General features: G+C 43.5%; 1 protein-coding gene across 1 annotated transcript in view; it reads right to left on the bottom strand.

Moving 5' to 3' along the window:
* Positions 1-22,716, bottom strand: part of ADGRB1 (adhesion G protein-coupled receptor B1) — a 472,654-nt gene that overhangs the window by 46,121 nt on the left and 403,817 nt on the right. The window contains exons 22-25 of the mRNA XM_063131218.1: positions 18,566-18,635; positions 9,497-9,563; positions 5,665-5,750; positions 1,216-1,314 (exon numbers count right to left, since the gene is read on the bottom strand). Coding sequence (XP_062987288.1) covers positions 1,216-1,314; positions 5,665-5,750; positions 9,497-9,563; positions 18,566-18,635 — 322 coding nt within the window. The remainder of the gene's footprint in view (positions 1-1,215; positions 1,315-5,664; positions 5,751-9,496; positions 9,564-18,565; positions 18,636-22,716) is intronic.

The following is a 22,716-nucleotide window of genomic DNA, read 5'->3' as shown; positions in this document are numbered from 1 at the left end:
CAAAAACTGAACTGAACTGAAATTCCCATCCATCTACACTTGCTAACTTCAATAGGTACAGTTATTCCCAGGATGGAGAGGACCACGCTCTATAGCTGTTAAAGATGAGGAGATGGTCATGTCCAATAATTTCTCTGGCAGTCTGCAGCCTCCTTGGCTTCCCACACAATAATAGTAATAATAATAATAATAATAATAATAATATATTACAAAGCAATGTACTTCAACTGAAGAAGCTCAAGAAGTCATGAGGTTGTTTCAGAATTCGAAGACTGTGGGCAGCCTGAGGGGCTTATAGAGTGATGGGGAGAAGATAGCATAAAGTAACAGAAATACTACTTCTACTGGTACTGCTCCTCCTCCTATTACTCCTATTAATGCTCTCCTTCCTAATAATAATATTAATATTAATAATAATAATAATAATAGCCACATCGTACCCTTGACCACTTCACTCTTCAAATACTTGAAAGGTTGTGACACAGAGGAGGGCCAGGATCTCTTCTCAATACTCCCAGAGTGCAGGACACGGAATAATGGGCTCAAGTGACAGGAAGCCAGATTCCGGCTGGACATCACGAAAAACTTCCTGACTGTTAGAGCACTATGACAATGGAACCAGTTACCTAGGGAGGTTGTGGGCTCTCTCACACTAGAGGCCTTCAAGAGGCAGCTGGACAACCATCTGTCAGGGATGCTTTTAGGTGGATTCCTGCATTAAGCAGGGGGTTGGACTCGATGGCCTTAGAGACCCCTTCCAAGTCTACTATTCTATGATTCTATGATAAGTTAGCTCAAAAGAAATTCTGAAGAAATTCTAAAATGCCCAGAAAGAAGCAGAAAAACAGAAGCCACTTTTGGAGGGAAGTAAACTTTCAGGAAGTTGGAGGTCTGCTTTTGGTTAATAGACCTGAATAGTCCCATTACCGTCAGCAGAACTATTCAAGCCCTTTATATTGGCATAGCTTCCCAAGCTCCTGCTGTAGGATGAGGAGAGGGTCGAGTTTTAAAGTGCTAGGACATCTTCGGAGATCTAGCCTTCTGAATGTGGACCACGGAGAGGACAAAGGAGGCCGAAGAGCCAGGTGAGAGGAGGAAATCAACTCAGGCGTGGAAAGGGAGCATGAAAGAGGAGACTTGTAACTCAAGGAAAGGAAAGGAAATTAAGTATAATAAAAAGGAGAAAGAAAGGAAGTTGAAATTAGAGGAACTAACATGGCGTTACTGGTGGCTGTGGCCGAAACTTCAGCGGAAGAAACCACTCCACACTTGGAACATTTGAGCGTGATGCCGTAAAGGGGCACTGCCATCTGACTGCAATTAAAATTAAAAGACTGAAACGAAACAAAACACTTTGCTCATGAACACAAACAAACAAAAAAAGGGGGTTGGGAGCAGGGAAGGAAGGAAGGAAGGAAGGAAGGAAGGAAGAAAAGAAGATTCTTTAACAGAAGGGGGAAAAAGAAAGAAAGAAAAGGGTAGCGGAATAAAATGAAATCCCAACCAACAACACCCAAAGCTTGAAAGAGGGTGGGGTGGGGAGAAACAAAATAACAGAAAGGGGGGATTAACACTCTCATCTGCATCATTCCAGGTGTGGGAAACCACAAGCCACCGCCCATGTCCCCACCATCGCCACCACCAAAGGTCAAGAGCTGTGTCAAAGTCACTGGGATTGCATAGAGCCGTGTTGGAAAAGATTGGATTGTGGTGACACCACAATGCTGCATTCTACAACTGCATTTCATTCCCCCCCCCCACCACACACACATTTTGACTAGATCTAGGGTGGCCATATGGAAAGGAGGACAGGGCCCTTGTCTCTTTAACAGTTGTAAAGAAAATGGAATTTCAGCAGGGGTCCTTTGTATGCATGCAGCACCTGGTGAAATTCCCTCTTCATCACCACAGTTGAAGCTGCCGGAGCCCTGCGCTCTTTTGGTCACTTTAGCTATACTCTGTGGTTTTAACTGCGGTAATGAAGAGGGAATTTCAGCCTCTTTATACATAACCTCAACCACTGCCATTGCTGCATACTGACACTGTGCTCCTCTGAAGAATGTCTGTTTCAAGGCAAATGCTATTTGGGGCTGCATTAATAGAAGTATAGCTTCCAAATCACGTGAGGTACTGGTTCCTCTCTATTCGGCCCTGGTTAGGCCTCATCTAGAGTATTGCGTCCAGTTCTGGGCAAAACACTTCAAGAAGGATGCAGACAAGCTGGAGCGTGTTCAGAGGAGGGCAACCAGGAGGATCAGGGGTCTGGAAACAAAGCCCTATGAAGAGAGACTGAAAGAACTGGGCATGTTTAGCCTGGAGAAGAGAAGATGGAGGGGAGACATGATAGCACTCTTCAAATACTTAAAAGGTTGTCACACAGAGGAGGGCCAGGATCTCTTCTCGATCCTCCCAGAGTGCAGGACACGGAAAAACGGGCTCAAGTTAAAGGAAGCCAGATTCCAGCTGGACATCAGGAAAAACTTCCTGACTGTTAGAGCAGTACGACAATGGAATCAGTGACCTAGGGAGGTGGTGGGTTCTCCCACACTAGAGGCATTCAAGAGGCAGCTGGACAGCCATCTGTCAGGGATGCTTTAGGGTGGATTCCTGCATTGAGCGGGGGGTTGGATTCGATGGCCTTGTAGGCCCCTTCCAACTCTACTATTCTATGATTCCAGGATTCTATGGCCATTTCAGATGTACATGCAGAGGGGATTCTTACAGGCCAGGATCCCTACTCTCACATAGGATCTCTCTGCATGGAGAATTCTTTCTGATTGACATCCAAAGCACATCTGCCCAGGGAGAAAGGAGCTAATGTGCAGTCATGGTGGTGGAGTAGACCATGTGGCATCGCATCCCCCTCTGTGCATTCATTGAGCATGCACAGAGGGTCATGTGTATGGCCTATCACCTCTTCCTTTCCTTCCACCCTGTTTTGCTTCCTCTCTGATATGATTCTCTTTGGTACAGGTCATTTCCAGGATTGATGCTGGACATGATGGGAGCTTTGGTTTGATCTAGGAGGACTCTTCCAATGCTCTTTTGCCAGGCTATTTCCTCTGGTCAAACACACATTGCAGGCTTTTGTAGAGCTTCAGAAACCTGTAAAACCTCTTTGGCCAGAAATGACAGTAGGCTTTGACAGTGTGTGCTCTACCACTGAGTTATGGTCCTTCCTAACTGGGAAAGAAATCTCAGTAGGGGTGAGCTGAAAGTTCCCAGCTGAGAATTTGAGGCTTTGCTGCAGGGAGTGGGGGTGCAAGAGGGGGAAAAGGGGAGCAAACCCCCTCCATTTTCCTAGTCATTTCCCCCACTGCTGTTTGGCAGCCGCGGCAAACACGGTTCTAGGGGATGGGAAGTGAAGGACATGATTGGCGGCTGTCAGGAAGAACTCTACTTGTTGCTGTAGTGGTGCGTGGATGGGGGAGGATGCTTGGTCCTAAGAAAAAACAAAACATTTGACCAGATAATTCTGAGTTTACACAAGATGATTGGCAAATAGGGGATTTCAGCCATCAAGACAGAAGGAGAGGAAAAGTGTGATGCAGCCAGGAAAAGCAAAGGCATTGTGGAACCTTGCAGCAGGTCATATTTCTTGGCCTTTCAAAGGAGGAATACTTCAGATTCCCTTTCCAACACAGTTCGCAAAACCCCAGGCTGAACTTTGCCAGCGAGGTGACTGGAGCTGACACAGTTCTTAGTCTTGCAGGCATCTCCACATTCTCAACGAGTAACGCATTTCAAACAGGTAACAGGATCAGCAGACCCATTCAACATGGAGGGCACATCCTTAAAAACCATTTCACACACAAGCAAAAGAGATCAACAGAAAAAGAAGGTGGGTGGAGGGAGAGATACAAAAAAGCAACGCCCCATATTTTCCTTGACTGTGGCATTTTCAGAGCACATTCAACGCAGTCGATAACCAGATCGAGGAGGATTTGATATAAAGTCTCTGCTCATGTTTTAGTGGAACAATAGCTCCCTAGTATAAAGCACTACTATGGCTGTGTGTTTTGATATTGGGTATTCTGTGTACTCTGCACGTATCTGCTAAGGATGTGCAGAATGACCCAGTTCTGTTCTATTCTTGTTTTGTGAGTAGGCTCTGCCCTGGGTATTACACCACCTACTTCTGATTTAACATGGACAATTTCTTAATTTAATATTAGAATTAATGTATATATGTTGACACTGCTCAGGTGGCTCAGTTACAGATATGGTGGAGCCCTATGAAGAGAGACTGAAAGAACTGGTCACATTTAGCCTGGAGAAGAGAAGATTGAGGGGAGACATGATAGAACTCTTCAAATACTTAAAAGGTTGTCCCACAGAGGAGGGCCAGGATCTCTTCTCGATCCCCCCAGAGTGCAGGACACGGAATAACGGGCTCAAGTTAAAGGAAGCCAGATTCCAGCTGGACATCGGGAAAAACCTCCTGACTGTTAGAGCGGTACAACAAGGAACCAGTTACCTAGGGAGGTCGTGGGCTCTCCCACACTAGAGGCCTTCAAGAGGCAGCTGGACAACCCTCTGTCAGGGATGCTTTAGGGTAGATTCCTGCATTGAGCAGGGGGTTGGACTCGACGGCCTTGTAGGTCCCTTCCAACTCTGCTATTCTATGATTCTTGCCAACTTGAGTCTGGACAGGTATTCTGGGCTTTGGAATGCTTGTCAGAACAAACCTGGGGTCCTCCACATCCCAGAAAGTTCTGTGTCCATCCAGGATAGGGTGATCATATGAAAAGGAGGACAGGGCTCCTGTATCTTTAACAGTTGTATTGAAAAGGAAATTTCAGCAGTTGTCATTTGTATATATGGAGATCCTGTTGAAATGTCCTCTTCATCACAACAGTGATGAACAGAGAGCTTTGGCTATTGGGCGGTATAAAAATGTAATAAATAAATAAATAAACAGTTACAGCTGCAGGTGCCCTGCCCTCTTTTAAATCTGGTCATTCCAGTATAGCTCCTGCAGCTTTAACTGCTGTGATGAAGAGGGAATTTCACCAGGTTCCCCATATATACAAATGACACCTGCTGAAATTCCCTTTTCTATGCAACTGTTAAAGATACAGGAGCCCTGTCCTCCTTTTCATATGGTCACCCTACTCTATGTATACGAGGCAGTAAGCCTGTGTGCACCAGTTGCCAGGGAACATGGGTGGTAGGGTGCTGTTGCACCATGTCCTGCCTTGTTGGTCTTTGGCCGATGGCTGGTTGGCCACTGTGTGAACAGAGTGCTGGACTAGATGGACCCTTGGTCTGATCCAGCATCAGGGATCTTCTGATGTTCTTATGCTTAAGCTTCTTCTTTTGAAAGTTAAGACCAGTACTAGTCTCTACCCATGGGGCACATCCTAGTTTATTCCTAGGCTCAGCATGGTTTGAGTTGCTGTGATTTTCCATTCCACATCTGATAGTGGCCTGCAGTGATACTCCTTTAGGAAAACACACCAGGGTGAAACTAGGTCCCTGCCTCCTTTCCATCACAAATGGGGAAGTAAGGTCCAATGGCTGATTTCGGCTTCCTTTTTCCAATTGGCTTCTTCATAAGATCATGGTTATTTTGTTCCTCCTCTCCTGTCTGGTTATCGAGTGCGACTTTTTAATTTCCGGTTGCACTTGTTTGCTTAGAGGAATTATTGATATAAGGCCTACCCTGCCCGTTCCTTCAGTTTCTTATCTGTTATTCCATCTTTGGATACAAGTTTGTTAAACACCAGAATACCAATAACCATGTTCACCTGTTGGAAGAGAAACAACAACAGACAGGTTTGTTTGATAGCCCGATCAGGTCAAATTCAGAACATGATCACATATGAGTCTCCCCAGGGAAGGTGCCCTTCCTTTGCACCACCTCCCAGCCAGCTAAGCACCACTTATGAGAGGTTAATAGCAAATCTGAGCAGTCAGCAAGACTCCGGCCAAGGTCAGAGGATCCTGGATTGCTACTACAGCAGCTTTTGAGTCCCGGTGCCTTTTGCATGATGAACGCTTCGTGTCTGGGAAAGCAGACGCTGGAGTCGAACCAATTTTTCAGGAGGGTTCCAAAGAATACTAATAGGAGGGAGTCAACCCAATGCGTGTGCATGAGGAATGGCATGTCTCTTTGGTCAAGGATGGTGCCATCTGCTTCTCAGCATCCCAAATGCAAGCTACAGAAGCAGCTGCTCAAAGGCCTTTTGGCCCAGAGAGATCGTCAGCTAGCATGATGACCAGTTTTGGTGGCTGCAGGTTGGCTCAATGACTCTGCACTTCTCATACTGGCCTTTGTGGGGGAGCAACATGGGGAGATGTAGCATGCCAGTAGGTCTTCCAAGGTGGGGAAGAAGTCTAGAACTACATTTCCCATCATGCAGCCTGGCACTGTTCCAGGTAAATTACTCAGAACAGTATGCATTCTAGTTACATTCCTCCTTTCTTTAGTTATTCATTACATTTCTTTACTGCCCAACAGCCGAAGCTCTCTTGATTTTCTCTGCAGTGATCTCTCTCTCTGCCAGCTTCTCTTTTTAGTAATCAAAGTTATGTCGCCTGTGGTCATGGAGCCTCTGTTTAATTAATATGGCTAACAGCTTTTGAAAAACCCATCTATCTTCTGTGGTTTTATCTAATCCTTTTTAAAAAGGGGGGTAATCTAAAGGCCTGACTACACATTATAAGAAAATGTGTGAAATGGAACACCAAGCAGGATATTACACTATGAAAGCAGTATGAAGTGGTATATAAAAGGCAGGAGCCACCCTACTACTTTATAGTGGTATTGAAGTGCACCGACAACTGTTGGGCCCATTGAAACATAGCATGTACCGCTTTCATACCCCTATATCCTGCTTGGTGTGGCTCCTGCCTTTTATATACCGCTTTCATAGTGCAATAACCTGCTTGGTGTAGATTAGGCCTTAGTTGCCTGTAAAACAGTGATGGGAGTAGGGAAATGATGATAAACTAGGGTGACCATATGAAAAGGAGGACCGGGCTCCTGTATCTTTAACAGTTTCATAGAAAAGGGAATTTCAGCAGATATCATTTGTATATATGGGGAACCTGGTGAAATTCCCTCTTCATCACAATAGTTAAAGCTGCAGGTGCCCTGCCCTCTTTTAAATCTGGTCACTCTAGTATAGCTCCTGCAGCTTTAACTGTTGTGATGAAGAGGGAATTTCACCAGGTTCTCCATATATACAAATGACACCAGCTGAAATTCCCTTTTCAATACAACTGTTAAAGATACAGGAGCCTGGTCCTCCTTTTCATAGGGTCACCCTAGATAAACAGTGGGGTATTATAACTTTTGCCACCCATCTCTTTCCATTAAAGTGCAGACTCCCTCAAATCACTCTTCCCCCATGCAGTTCAAGGCATGTATGTATGGATCCCTTTGCAGGTGAAAGCAGCTTCAAGTGGTGGTAACTTTTGAAGGTTGTGAGATGGGGCAGAGTTTAAACTTGTCACCCTCATTACTCCTTCATTGCTCCGAAAAGCCTTCCCTTGAAGCTGTTTTGTTAGGGTGACCATATGAAAAGGGCTCCTGTATCTTTAACTGTTGTATCAAAAAGGGAATTTCAGCAGGTGTCATTTGTATATATGGAGAACCTGGTGAAATTCCCTCTTCATCACAACAGTTAAAGCAGCCATTTATGTTTAACCTGGAGAAGAGAAGATTGAGGGGAGACATGATAGCACTCTTCAAATACTTAAAAGGTTTCATACAGAGGAGGGTCAGGATCTCTTCTCGATCCCCCCAGAGTGTAGGACACCGAATAATGGGCTCAAGTTAAAGGAAGCCAGATTCCAGCTGGACATCAGGAAAAACTTCCTGACTGTTACAGCAGTACGACAATGGAACCAGTTACCTAGGGAGGTTGTGGGCTCTCTCACACTAGAGTCACTCAAGAGGCAGCTGGACAACCATCTGTCAGGGATGCTTTAGGGTGGATTCCTGCATTGAGCAGGGGGTTGGACTCAACGGCCTTGTAGGTCTCTTCCAACTCTGCTATTCTATGATTCTATGAAATAAATAGATGGCCACTGGCTACATCCAATTCTCTGATTCTATGCCCAGAATCAGAGTGCCTAGACATTGTAAGGAAGAGGGGGAAAGAAACATGGGTCACTGGTTACTCCTCAAGGATGGATAACCAGTTCCTTTTACAAAAGGACATGCCATTCCTGTAATATTGCTACAACACAGAGGTCCTGCACAAGGGTGGCATCAAGGTCTAGCATGGTCAGACACCTGCTGAGGGCCCACACTGAGTGGTGGTGGGGCTACTGGTAAGAATCGCCTGGATCTGCTCCTGCTGTTAAGGATCTGCTCTTGCTGCTCCGATTCCATTGCAATGTTCACCTTCTTCTCATTCTGGCCCAGACAACAGTGGTGGTATGAAGAAGGAGCAGTAGATTATGTCACTACCTGCTTTCTCACTGGCTCTGCCTGACAAACGAACAGGTGGCAGCCATGACAAGAAAGAAGATCAGCAACAGTTGGTAACAACTCTGGTGAGAAGCTAGATGAACTGAGGGAGAGGGACCCATTGAAGGTTTCTGGCAGAAGGGCCCTCTGAAATGTGGGTCTGGCACTTGTCTTGTGCGATACTGTTTTTCCCACCCTTCCCCAACTGGTGCGCCTCCAAATGTTTTGGACTTTATCTCCCATCAGCCTAGCCAACATGGCTAACAACCAGGAATTCTGGCAGTTGTAGCCCAAAACATCTGGTGGGCTCCAGGCTGGGGAAGGATGGTGTATGAAGCCCTAGGCCAAATCTCGTTTCCAAAACATTTCAGACATTTTGTCCTGAATTATATTTTATCTGTGGATGTCTCATCATCATCATCATCATCATCATCCAAAAATTAGTCATACTTAAAACATGCTCAGTCGTCAGGAAATTCCTGAATCAGTAAAAGACAGCATGACTTGGCAAAGCCCATCATGTCCATCTAGAAAAGCTACAATGAGCAAGAAAAGAGACAACAACAACAACAATAATAATAATAATAATAATAATAATAATAGATCATTTTAACTCAACTAGCACCAGGTCTTTCTTACAGTTACATGAAGTGAACCATTCTTAACCCCTTCCTTTTTTAAAGCGTCTTTATTCAAATTCACTTATCAAAATTTATAATTTCGTAATTTTGCATTGCTGCTGTTTTTATCTGGTTGAGCTTTTATATTGTATTTTATATTATGGTTTTATACTGTTGTTTTATACTTTGAACGGTTTTAATTTTTGTGAACCGCCCAGAGAGCTCCGGCTATTGGGCGGTATAGAAATGCAATAAATAAAAAATAAATAAAGTGGCATTCACATTCTTAATTACTCCATAATAAGGATCTTAGCTCAGGCATTTCTGTTTCCCTCCAGTGATTATTTCCTCTTGAAGGTAGAACAGCTGTTTTTAAACAATGAATTCCAGGGGAATGTAAAGCATAGGGAAATCATGTATGGGGAAAAAAATGCACAGAAGTGGGTTCAAATACCAAAACAACAGCCGCTGCTGGTCCCACGAAGGCATAAAGCAGACCTCCTTCCAAAGAAAGCCAGCAACTAGGAAAGAAGAAGGAAGAAAAGAGATATTAGGATAGGGGTAACATCTACCTGAAGGCACAGCACAATCATTGCATGAGCAAAAGTAAAAAAAAAACAACACATGGAAATGCAGAGCAGGTCCCAAGAAGAACAGAAATGAAGTAAATAATTTTATTTTTAAAACCCAGTGAGGCCTCATCTACACCATGTAGGATATTGCACTATGAAAGCAGTATTTAAAAGGCAGGAGCCACTCCAAGCAGGATATAGCGGTATGAAAGTGGTATATGCCAATGGGCCCCAACAGTGGTCAGTGCACTTCAGTACCACTATAAAGCAGTAGTGTGGCTCCTGCCTTTTATATACCGCTTTTATAGTGCAATATTCTGCTTGGTGTAGATGAGGCCTAAATCTAAGTCTTGGGCTGGGCTGAAATCTGCTCAGTTTCACCCAAGTTTTCTTCCCCTTCAATAGAGGCTTCCGTGTTTAGGCCTCATTCTCAGTGTGCCTTAGAACTTATTTGGAATTCCTCATGGTGTAGGGTGGCCATATGAAAAAGAGGACAGGGCTCCTGTATCTTTAACAGTTGTATTGAAAAGGGAATTTCAGCCGGTAATTTTGTAAACTGCCCAGAGAGCTTCAGCTATTGGGCGGTATAGAAATGCAATAAATAAATAAATAAATAGGTGTCATTTGTATATATGGGGAACCTGGTGAAATTCCCTCTTCATCACACCAGGTAAAGCTGCAGGAGCCCTGCCCTCTTTTAAATCTGGTCCCTCTAGTATAGCTCCTGCAGCTTTAATTGCTGTGATGAAGAGGGAATTTCACCAGGTTCTCCATATATACAAATGACACCTGCTGAAATTCCCTTTTCTTTGCAACTGTTAAAGATACAGGAGCCCTGTCCTCTTTTTCATATGGTCACCCTATCTTGGTGGTACTTTTCAGGTTACCTTGTCGGGTGGCTGAGGGTGTCGTTTTCCTCTCTCTTTTATTAGACATCTCTCCCTCACTCTGCAGCCTCCCTTGTTGGCCACTGCTCCCTAATCTGAAAAAGGGCCCATTTGAGAAGAAAACTCATGGCATTTTCCTTACCCTGAAGTGCAGGAAGCCGGGGAGGTTGCAGACTGCCGGCAAGATAATTGTGCAATTAAAGACAGGAAGTTCAGGCATTGCGCCCTGCCCCCTCTTAACTAGGGATATGTGAATCAGCAAATCTTATCAACGTTCTCAGATTTCAGCTTCAAAACTCATACTGACTCATGTCTATAACATATTGTGAAGTGTGTGTGTGTGTGAGAGAGTATGAATTCTGTGCATATTTCCAAACATTCACATCAAATGTGCACATTTTTAAAATGTATCTGATTTTCTCCCATCCCATATTATTATTATTATTATTATTTATTTATTTATTTATTTATTTATATAGCACCATCAATGTACATGGTGCTGTACAGAGTAAAACAGTAAATAGCAAGACCCTGTGCATTTTTGTTTTTTTTATAAATCATTTTTATTATTATTTCATAAATGTAAATAGCCTAAAAGCATTACATATAGACAAAGATATACACTTGTTGTGTTGTTATTGCACAAGAGCTGAGGCTGATATACAAACTGCGCCCTTATCTGGACAGAGATAGCCTAGCTACAGTTATCCATGCTCTGATAAACTCTCGTTTGGATTACTGCAATGCATTATACGTGAGGCTGCCTTTAAAAACGGTCCAGAAGCTTCAGCTGGTACAAAACAGTGCAGCCTGTTTACTAACAGGGACTGGCCGGCGAGACCACATCACGCCAGTCCTTCTACAACTTCATTGGCTGCCAGTCCAGGTCCGGGCCCGATTCAAAATATTGGTATTGACATTCAAAGCCCTAAACGGTTTGGGGCCAGGTTATCTGAAGGAACGCCTCCTCCCATATGTACCTGCCTGGACCTTAAGATCATCTACAGGGGCCCTTCTCCGTGAGCCCCTGCCAAAGGAAGTGAAGCAGGTGGCTACTAGAAGGAGGGCCTTCTCCGCTGTGGCACCCCGGCTGTGGAATGAGCTCCCTAAAGAGGTCCGCCTGGCTCCTACACTGTACTCCTTTCGTCGCCAGCTGAAGACCTTTTTATTCTCTCAGTATTTTAACACTTAAAATATTTTAACACTTACTGTTCTAACTCTGTATTTTAATCTTATATCATTTTTTGCTGAGTGGTTTTATCCTGGTTGTGCTTTTTATACTGTATTTTGTATTTGTGTTTTTAACCTGTTGGTTGTTTTATTACGGTTTTAATTTTTGTGAACCGCCCAGAGAGCTTCGGCTATTGGGCGGTATAAAAATGTAATGAATGAATAAATAAATAAATAAATTGCAAGCTCAGAAATGGACACACTTCACAGTGCAGATTGCATTCAGGGCTGAGTTCAGAGGTGCAAATTGAGTAAATCCTAGTGAAAAATGTAACAAACTTCTCACCCATCCCTATTTATGACTTTCAGTTAAAAAAAAAAAAGATCTCGGATTTTTTTTGATTTTTTTTTTGTAAAAAATTTCTTCACATTTCATCAAAATGGCTTTCTAAACAGCCTACTTAGCTGCCTCTGATTTTATTCTGCCTCTGCTATTATCCTGTCTTTCTTTTTGTAAAATCAGTCAATGCATATGACAGACATAGGTTAAAAGCAATATAATAAAACCATCTCTCTGAAAGCAAAACACACACACCGCAAAACCACCAATTGAAAGACTTGGACATCATCCAGTAGTTTAAAAAAACTCAATACAGCCCCCCTCAAAAAAACCATAGCAAGACAGGAGCTTAAAAGGCCGTGGATGGTCCAAATACCTTTCTAAACAGGAACTTTTTAGCTTTCAGGCAGAACCCTGAAAGCGGGGTGGGCTTCCTCACCTCAGCCTCCTTCAACTGGGGATGGGGGAGGAATGAACTCATAGAATCATAGAATAGCAGAGTTGGAAGGAGCCTACAAGGCCATCGAGTCCAACCCCCTGCTCAATGCAGGAATCCACCCTAAAGCATCCCTGATGGTTGTCCAGCTGCCTCTTGAAGGCCTCCAGTGTGGGAGAGCCCACCACCTCCCTAGGTAACTGATTCCGTTGTCGTACTGCTCTAACAGACACCTTTGAACCAATACGCAAACTGAAACTCAGGCCATGACTAGACCGGGCCTATATCCCGGGATCATCCCAGGATCATCCCTGTGCATCCAAATGACGCACAGGGGATCTCGGGAGCAGGCAGGGACGACTCCTCCATTTGCCTGGGATAATCCTAAGGTCTAGCTAAGGCCTCTGTTATCCTGGACGCAAGGATGGCAGTGGCGGTGGACGGCGGAGGAAGCAGGTAAGTGGGGAAGGGCCTTACCTGGTGCCTCCACAGTCCACTGCCATCCTTGTGACCAGCGGTGGAAGCAGAGCCACCAGGTAAATGGGGAAGGGGAGACTTTTCTGGGTGCCAGCTGCACAGCCGGCACCCAGAAAAGACCAAGTCACCTCGGAGGGCCTGAATTTCATTTCAGCTTCGGCACCAAAGCAGGTCGGGCAACCCCCAAAGCACACCTGAGCCGAACTGGGCCTGCTTCGGGGGCTCCAAACTGGCCTCTGAGGCGGATTGGGGGGTGGCTGCACAGCCCTAATTTGGATTTAATGTTTTTAAATTGTGTATGCATTTTTGCCACCTTGCTTTTTCTTAGAGAAAAACATGGCCGAAGAATTGTTGAAAATAACTGCTTAAATAATTCAGAGCTGCCATTTTATATAAACAGGGACATATATATATATATATATATATATATATATATATATATATATATATCAGCTAGGGCTTGGAAGGGGAGCAGTGCCAATGGCGGCAAAATGAGGACAGGGATTTATCCGGTGCAAGAAAAAAGGGTTCATAGAATCATAGAATAGCAGAGTTGGAAGGGGTCTACAAGCCCATCGAGTCCAACCTCCTGCTCAATGCAGGAATCCACCCTAAAGCATCCCTGACAGATGGCTGTCCAGCTGCCTCTTGAAGGCCTCTAGTGTGGGAGAGCCCACAACCTCCCTAGGTTATATTTGGAGCATGTGGCTTTCAATCTATTCAGTCCTGGAATCTCCTGGATAATATGGTTAGAGAGGTAACAGGGGTCCTGGCTTTATCCAGGAACTGTATGACACTAAGGCATAGACCAGTCTTGATGGCAGTGCCCACCTTATCTTACCTGCAGCAAATAATGCAGAACTGGAAAGTTCCAGCTGTGACATATCTTGCAGGTTTAATGTCCTCCCTGCTTTGCAAATCCACTTCGCAGAACAAAATCTTTATGGTGTCACTGAGCTAGAAGATTCGTTCGTGCTGTTCTGTCACTAATCAGTACTACAACTCAAAAGCCTGCACTTTGTGAAGATCTCAAAGGTGACATCTGAATCTCAGGCTGAGGACAGACACGTCTGCCTTTGCAAACCCGGTCAGAGTGCATTGCTGTTTTCTTGTGTACACAAAACAAGACTTAAGCTCAGGCTTAACCAAAGGTTCTCCTTGAAGAATGTTCAGCTTGAATTTTCAGGGGTTAAGCTGATAAGAAAAAACCCTTCTGGATCAGACCAAACACCTATTTAGTTGAGCATACCATTTGCTGTTCAACTTGGTTTGTTGTCATTACACCTCGTGGAAGCACATTCCATGGTTTAACTATCTGGCATGTGAAGAAATACTCTCTTTTGTCTGTTCTGAATCTCCCAACATTCAACTTTAATGGGTGATCCCCCTGGATTCTAGTATTATGAGCAGGGATTGATGTATCTATCATTTTGTGTTTCTTACGTCCTTAACTGCATCATGTGGCAGTGAATATGGCTTGCAACAGGGCTACCTGAAAGACCACATTCTCCCTTATGACCCTGTCTGGCTTTCAAGATTTTCATGGGAGGCCCTTCTCTTGGTCCTATACCATCAAAGGTGGTCTGGTAGGAATGTGAGAGAAGGCGATCTTTTTCTTTTATTTCTGTGCTTTTAATTGTGTTTTAATGGATCTGTTTTTATGTTTTAAGAGCCTTGTGTGGCGCAGAGCAGTAAAGCAGCAGTTTCTGCAGCTGAAACTCTCCCCATGGCCTGAGTTCGATCCCAGCGGAACCTGGTTTCAGGCAGCCGGCTTGGGTTGACTCAGCCTTCCATCCTCCTGAGGTCGGTAAAATGAGTACCCAGTTAGCTGGGGGAAAGGTAATAATGGCCAGGGAAGGCAACGGCAAACCACCCCGCTATAAGGCCTGCCAAGAAAATGTCAGCGAAAGCTGCCGTCCCTCCAAGAGTCAGCAATGACTCAATGCTTGCATGAGAGGTTCCTTTCCTTTTCTTTTATGTTTTAAGTAAGTCTTTGTTTTTAACCTGTATTTTATTAGTGTTAGCTGCTATGAGTTGGCATAAAGGTAGGATTAATAAATAAATACCTTCCATAGGTTAATTAAGAGCTTTCCAATCCAAGGTAGTCTTGACATTGTGGCCTATGAGTTCAGTATATTTAAAACCCTAAATGGTTTGGGACCAGGACTACCTTCTCCCATATGATCCCATATGACCCACTTATACCTTGAGGGAGGATCTACCAGAAGAAGTGCAGGGGATGGATATGCAGTAGGAAGAAACCCTTCTACACTGTGATGTTCAAGCTCTGGCATCCCATAACCTGAAAGGCCCAGGCATATTGATACATGGTAAAAACGATACTCTTCTCAGTCTTCCCTAACTTGGTGCCCTCCAGATGATTTGGAATACAGTAGGGATGTATGAGGAATTTACTTCAGTTCGTTTTTGATCAGGTTTTACCCAGTCATCATCTTCAGGACTGAATTAAGACATGGGGCTCATCTACACCAAGCAGGATATTCCACAATGAAAGTGGTATGAAAGCAGTATATAAGAAGCAGGAGCCACCCAACTGCTTTTTAGCGGTATTCAAGTGCTCAGACAACTGTTGGGGCCCATAAGACACATACCATATACCGCTTTCATTGCGCAATATCCTGCTTGGTGTAGATGAGGCCCAAGTTCAATAGCATGAAGGTTCAATCAATCACAGAGTGCAGTCCGAGGAACAAGGGTACACAGCACTGGAGCTGGTAGAAGACGTTGTTTCCAGCAATGGCTAGGGTGATACCTAGGGCCTATATTGCCAGAACCACTTGAGCCCTGTACAGGGCTCAGCTTCAGTTGTTACAGGCCCACTGATAAGGAGGGCCTTGCTGCCAAGCAGTCTTTTTCTGCAAGCGGGCATTTCTTTGCCTGGCCATGGCTTGAACCTGTACTTGCAGGATAGGGCATTCTTGGGACCTGGGTGTGTCTCAGCATCCCTTTCCAGAGCTCAGCAGAGCTTTCCATCTTTTGAGAAAGAAGATCTAAAGCCCTCTTTTTTGAGGGCCTAGGGCCTTCTTGGGCCTAATCTACACCAAGCAGGATATTCCACTGTGAAAGCGGTATATAAAAGACAGGATCTACACTACTGCTTTATAGCGGTATTGAAGTGCACTGACAACTATTGGGGCCCACTGACACGTACCATATAGTGCTTTCATACCACTTTCATAGTGTTATCTCCTGCTTGGTGTAGTGTGTCATGGGCCCCAACAGTTGTCAGTGCACTTCAGTACCACTATGAAGCATTAGTGGCCTACCCAGTTGAATTTTAAGGTGCCTTTTTAATAATGTGCTCCTTTTAATAATGTATTAGTTTTAAATGTTTTAATTAGTTATATGTATTTTATGGTGTTTGCATTTGTGTTGTATCCCGTCTCGATCCAGAGGGAGAGGCAGGTAACAAATAAATTAATATATTATTATTATTATTATTATTATTATTATTATTATTATTATTATTATTAGTGTAGATCCTACAGTGTACTTCAATGCTGCTATAAAGCAGTAGTGTGGCTCCTGCCTTTAATATACCGCTTTCATACCGCTTTCATAGTGGAATATCCTGCTTGGTGTAGATGAGCCCATGGATGCAATCTGAGGTCAAACGTGCATTTCTGAGCTTGCAATGTGATTCGTGGACCAAAACAAGAAGGTTTGGCAGCATGAGTACTTTTGAAAAGTGCACACAACTATCTTTTAATCAATGGGAGAATAATGTATACATCTCAAAGACGTGCACAAGTGATGCGTACGGTTGCCAAAAATAGGCACGGAAATATGACAGGATTTTCATGCCGAAAATAAAATAAAAAAGCTCACCATCTTACATGGACTCAAGTCAGAAAAAGTTTCGAAAAGGAGTTCAGGGAACATCATGAGCTCAAGTTTTAATGATTCACACATCCCTGTACCACAACGTCCCTGGCTATTGGTCCTGCTGACTGAAATTGATCGGAGTTGAAGTCCAAAAAAGATTGCTCTTGTTTTAGTGTTCGATGTTTTTAACACAATCTGAGGCCTTAGCTAGACCTAAGGTTTATCCCGGGATCGTTCCGGGGTCTTCCCTGTTCATGTAAATGACACACAGGATATCCCGGGAGCAGGCAGGGACGACCCCGGGACTATCCCGGGATAAACTTTAGGTCTAGCTAAGGCCTGATTGTTTCTTCAGAATTGTTGTTGACTGCTTTGGAAATCCCATATTCAAATAAATAAACAAATAAATGATCTACAGTGTTTTCAATGAGCTGGGCAGGGCAAATGCTTGCTTTATGGATACAATGGAATCTTACAATTGTTGCCAGGAGTTTGAAAGTAGTAAAAGTCTTAGAAAATGGTGTGTTGGAAAAGTGCTACAGAGCCAATAATAAAAGGAGCGTGATTACTGAGAGGCTTCCAGGGCAGAAGGTGGAAGGTAAATGTCTCTGCGTTTCATGGGTTAGTACTGTGAATAAAGAGTAATGGAAGGAAATTCTCCTCTTCAGATCATTGGTTTTAGTCCCCACTGGTAATTAAGGTCAAAAGTCAACCAACCCATCTCGCTGCTCATGCTTTATGTAGTAACTGCAGGACGAATTGTGATAATTTATGGCAAGGTGAGGATTCCCAATTGATGAATGCATCTGTTGTGTTACCACTCTATGCAATCAAAATGCACAAATAGATTCAAGCCAGTGGAGGCTGGTGGCTCTGATGTCGGTGGGGTGGTAAATCCACCCTAGGGCCATAGCTAGATGGGGTGATATCATAGAATCATAGAATCATAGTAGAGTTGGAAGGGGCCTACAAGGCCATCGAGTCCAACCCCCTGCTCAATACAGGAATCCACCCTAAAGCATCCCTGACAGATAGTAGTCCAGGGACTACCATCTGTCAGGGACGATCAGGGATCAGGGACTGTCAGGGATGGTAGTCCAGGGACAATCCTGGGGGTCATCCCTGTGTGCCCACATGATGCACAGGGGATCCTGGGCGCAGGGACGGATCATCCCTCCCTTTCCCTGGGATATCACCCTACCCTTTAGGCACATTTTTTCCACGGTCCCGGGATGATCCCAAGATTGTGGAAAGTGTGGCCCACTGTCACGGTTTGTCCCGGCACCTCTCAGTTACTTGCGAGGAGCCACGAACCGCGCATGGGGCGCAGAGCTCCTCAGGAGCACTGCGCCCATAGGGGGTGGGGTGGGAGCAGGGATATTAACTTTTTTAAAAAAACAAACACCTTTCTGTGCATGAGCACTCCCACGCTTCCTCTTTGTTTTGTTTTTTAAAAAATGGTGGGCGCAACGTCCGGTTCCTCCAAGGCCATCAAACGGCACGTGTAAACAGAGGGGGAGATCTCATGATATCAATATTGCAAGATCCTCACCCCTCTGTCGTGCTAGACTCGCAGGTCTAGCTGAGGCCTAGATTTCAGTCAAAGCCAGTCAGGATTCTAATAGAGCTATCCAAGGTGTGAGGCAAGCAAATGATGGGGGCGGGGTTGCCGTGCTCACCTCATCTTTGAGGTGAGCCTTGTGAGACACCAGAGCTCATATCTAGGCATTAACAAGTCTGTTGCTGCCAACAGGAAAGAAAGAAAGAAAGAAAGAAAGGAAGGAAGGTTACTCACTAGTTCGGGGTGCTGTACCCCTTGGCTTTAGTGAATCCCACGGATATAGCAACCACCAAAGCAGGAAGGCCTAAATAAAGCAAATTAGAAAAAAGAAAGAGACATTTTAGCATTATTTATAAAGTTTCTTGCATCTAAACATGGAACTGTTTCCCTTGTGGTCAAAGAGTTTTGTCAACCGCCCAGAGAGCTTCAGCTATTGGGGGATATAAAAATGCAATAAATAAATAAATAAACAAATAGCCTCCACTTCTATCCACATTCTCACCTTTTAGCTGATAAAGATGGAAGCTCCTGTGACTACCATTCTGGTCACAAAGAATAATTTATTTCACCTGTTTTCCCCCCACCCAAAGTGGCAGTTTTATTCAAGAGCTATCTCACAATTCCTTATTAGACTTCCATCCCAAAGGACTTCAAAGTTGTTATTATTATTATTATTATTATTATTATTATTATTATTATTATTTATATAGCACCATCAATGTACATGTTATTATCTCATATGTTCCCATGAACATTTAAGGCAACAACAAGCATTGGGCCTGGATGTCTTAGGCTGCAACCCTATGGATGTTGACATGGGAAAATGTTGTACAACCCAACTTTCCCCAGCCAGGAATGCTGGGATTTCCTTCTGTCTAAACGTGCATAGGCCAAGTTGCAGGTGGAGGAAACGGCTGTTTTGAGCCTTGTTGCTTCACCATCACAGCACCATCTTGATGGTGGCGAGAAGGGAAACTGCAGCAGGTCAACCCGGGTGGATCAGGTGACCTGAGGAGCCAATAGGGGCTCTGATGGTCTTGTGAAAAACAGTCCCGGTTTTAGATTCTTAGTCACAACACCTTGCTAGAATCATCATACAGATCCCTGTGGAGGCTGATGGCTCCAATTTTGGTGGGACTGTAAATCCATTCTGGGTTTCAGCTGCAACCAGCCAGAAGTCTAAAGGAGCTGTCCAATGTGGCTGCCTTTGAAGATGGTTTGGAAGTTGCAGCTTGTTCATAATGCAGAGGCCAGAGTGATAACAGGGACCAGAAGGTTTGAACATATGAGACCCATTCTGTCCCATTTGCATTGGCTGCCTGTATGTTTTTGAGCCCGATTCAAGGTGCTGGTTTTTAACCTATAAAGCCTTACACAGCTTGGGACCACAACACCTGATGGAACACATCTCCCAACATGAACCTACCCGTACACTGCGCTCAGCATCTAAGGTCCTCCTCCGGGTGCCTACTCCGAGGTAAGCTCGGAGGATGGCAACAAGAGGGAGGGCCTTTTCTGTGGTGGCCCCCCAACTGTGGAACAATCTCCCTGATGAGGCCTGCCTGGTGTCAACTTGTTATCTTTTCAGCACCAGGTGAAGACTTTTCTCTTCTCCCAGGCATTTAGCAATATGTAATTAGCCTGGGTTTGTTTTTGTATGTTTTAGTGGTTTTGAATAGTATGTTTTTGTGATTTAAAATTTTTGTATATTGTTTTTAAGTGTTTTTATCCTATGTAAACCACACAGAGAGCTTTGGCTATGGGGTGGTATATAAATGTAAATAATAATAATAATAATAATAATTGTGCTGAACTTAATTTGGGGATAGGCTTCACCACCTTGGATAGCTCCTTTAGAGTTCTGGCTTGTTCTGACCATAATCCAGAATGGATTCCCCGTCCCATGAAATTTAAGCCTCCAGCCTCTACTCATCCTTGCCCTGTCTGCTACCGCATCACCTGGCCTGGCCTGTTGGGCTCATGAGTTGCTGCATTTGAGTTTGACATATGCCAGTCATGGACCCTGCTGTTTGATGTGGTAGATTAGACTGAGACAAAGTTGGCAGATGGAATGAGCTGAACAGCTGAGCCAGGGCTGGAATATGAACTTCCTGCTGCCAAAACTAACAGTCCATCCAATTCCTCAGATAATTAAGCATACAATATATGTTAATGAAGGGAAATAGTCTTGAGATAGTGTGGGAATGCCTGGGGATTAGTGACTGTAGACTGTATTCTTATAGTAAAGGAGGCAGTGGTGGCGAAAATGTGAACAAAAGGAACCCAAAAGGCGACTACCGTAGAAACAAAATAAACCCTATGAATTAAATCGCCATTCAAAAATTATGCACACTTATTTATACTAGAATAACTATTTACAATCCAATACTAATACAAGTCTACAAAAATCAACTATCACACCAGTGTAGCATTTCATTACATATCAATAGCATTCAATTGTACTTAACAATCATTTCAAACCAGATTTAAACAGTCATTGCATGAAATGATATCTATGGGTCGTATTTTCATGCAATGACTGTTTAAATCTGGTTTGAAATGATTGTTAAGTACAATTGAACGCTATTGACATGTAATGAAATGCTACACTGATGTGATAGTTGATTGTTGTAGACTTGTATTAGTATTGGATTGTAAATAGTTATTCTAGTATAAATAAGTGTGTACAATTTTTGAATGACAATTTAATTCATTGGGTTTATTTTGTAGACTGTATTCGACATTTCCATATAGGATTTTGTTTCCGATTTTTTTTTTTAATGCCTGAAATGTATACATCTCTTAAGTGCCAGGTTCAGTTACATAATTTACACACACAAACTCTTTACAATAGTTGAAATGAGCTTCATCTCAGACTGCTTTCTACTCTTAACTGTCCATCCATAATGCTTGGAGTGTGGAAAGAACTTCAGCCAGAAGATAACGCTTACTTTCACCAAGGATCTCACACAGGGGAGAAGCCGTTTAAATGCTTGGAGTGTGGCAAAAGCTATAGCCAAAAGTCATACCTGACCAGACATCAATGGAGTCACACAGTGGAGAAACAATATAAATGCCTGAAGTATGAGAAAAGTTTTAGCCATAGTCAAAACCTCCGGGCACATCATAAGATCCATAAAGGAGAGAAACCTTATAAATGCCTGGAGTGCGGAAAAAGGTTTCCTCAGAAGATACATCTCTGCATCTCAGGTTAGGAAACATATGAAATCCTAATCCAAGAAAACAACAAAAGCAAACATCTTGTGGCACCTTAATGACTTTAACAAATTTATTCTGGAATAAAGTTTTGCGGACAATAGCCCACTTCATCCAAGCCATGGAGCATTATGGGGATTTTGAGGGTTATATGCAGTACATATTGTGGTGATGTAGGGAGAGAATTGCAAACCATGAAGTCAGACGGAAATTAAATTCAGGAAGTATGGACAGTGACAATCGCATAATTAACTGTGAACCGCCCAGAGAGTTCCGGCTATTGGGCGGTATAGAAATGTAATAAATAAATAAATAAAAATAAATAAAAAATAATGTATTAAGAACCATTGTCAGTGGAGTTTTGAATGCCTCCCCCCTGACAATACATACAACGAGATCACTCATTGCATGGAGTTCTTTGAATCATAGAATCATAGAATAGCAGAGTTGGAAGGGAGCTACAAGGCCATCGAGTCCAACCCCCTGCTTCATTTTTAGTTCCTTGGATAGTAAAGTTCATTTAAAATAAAAATAAAATGAAATTTCATGTACCACAAGTCACCAAAAGCTGAGCCCGGAATAAAAGGGGTTGGTTGGCTTGATTTCTGGTATTCTCTATAGAGGGTTTTATTCATTTATTTCAGTATGGAGAGAGATTCAGTTACTGATTCCACAGCTGCAATCTTCTGTGGTACAGCTGAGTCACAGGTTCCCAAGATGGTGCTGTGAGCCTCCAGGGTGAAGTAGAGGAATGAATTTGAGCACCTCACATGGAAATCCAATGGATGGACCATCTCATCTCATGCTGCCTTTAATGTTGGAATTAGGGGTGTATGAGCAATTCCTTTTCGATTTGATTTCAACCAGAATGGACCCATTTCACACCTCCCAGAAACGAATGATGGCCTGAACCCAGTCTGTGGTCAACATCCATACATTTCTGAGCTTGTGATGTGATTCACTGAGCAACCAAAATGGGTTTGAAAGATGTGTACATTTTTAAAATGCACGCAAAAGAATGTGCACTTCTGAAAAATTTGCACAAAACTATTTTAATCAATGGGAAGAAATATGTGCATTTCAAAAATGTGCACAATTGATGGTATTTGGGGGGAAATGAGAAAAACAAAGCTCACAGCCTGATACAGACATGAGTTGGGATGAGCTGT

This window comes from Elgaria multicarinata, chromosome 7 (assembly GCF_023053635.1).
Source record: "Elgaria multicarinata webbii isolate HBS135686 ecotype San Diego chromosome 7, rElgMul1.1.pri, whole genome shotgun sequence".
Lineage (NCBI taxonomy): Eukaryota > Metazoa > Chordata > Lepidosauria > Squamata > Anguidae > Elgaria > Elgaria multicarinata.
The sequence above is the reverse complement of the archived record's forward strand: the minus strand, read 5'-3'. Positions and strand labels throughout refer to the sequence as shown.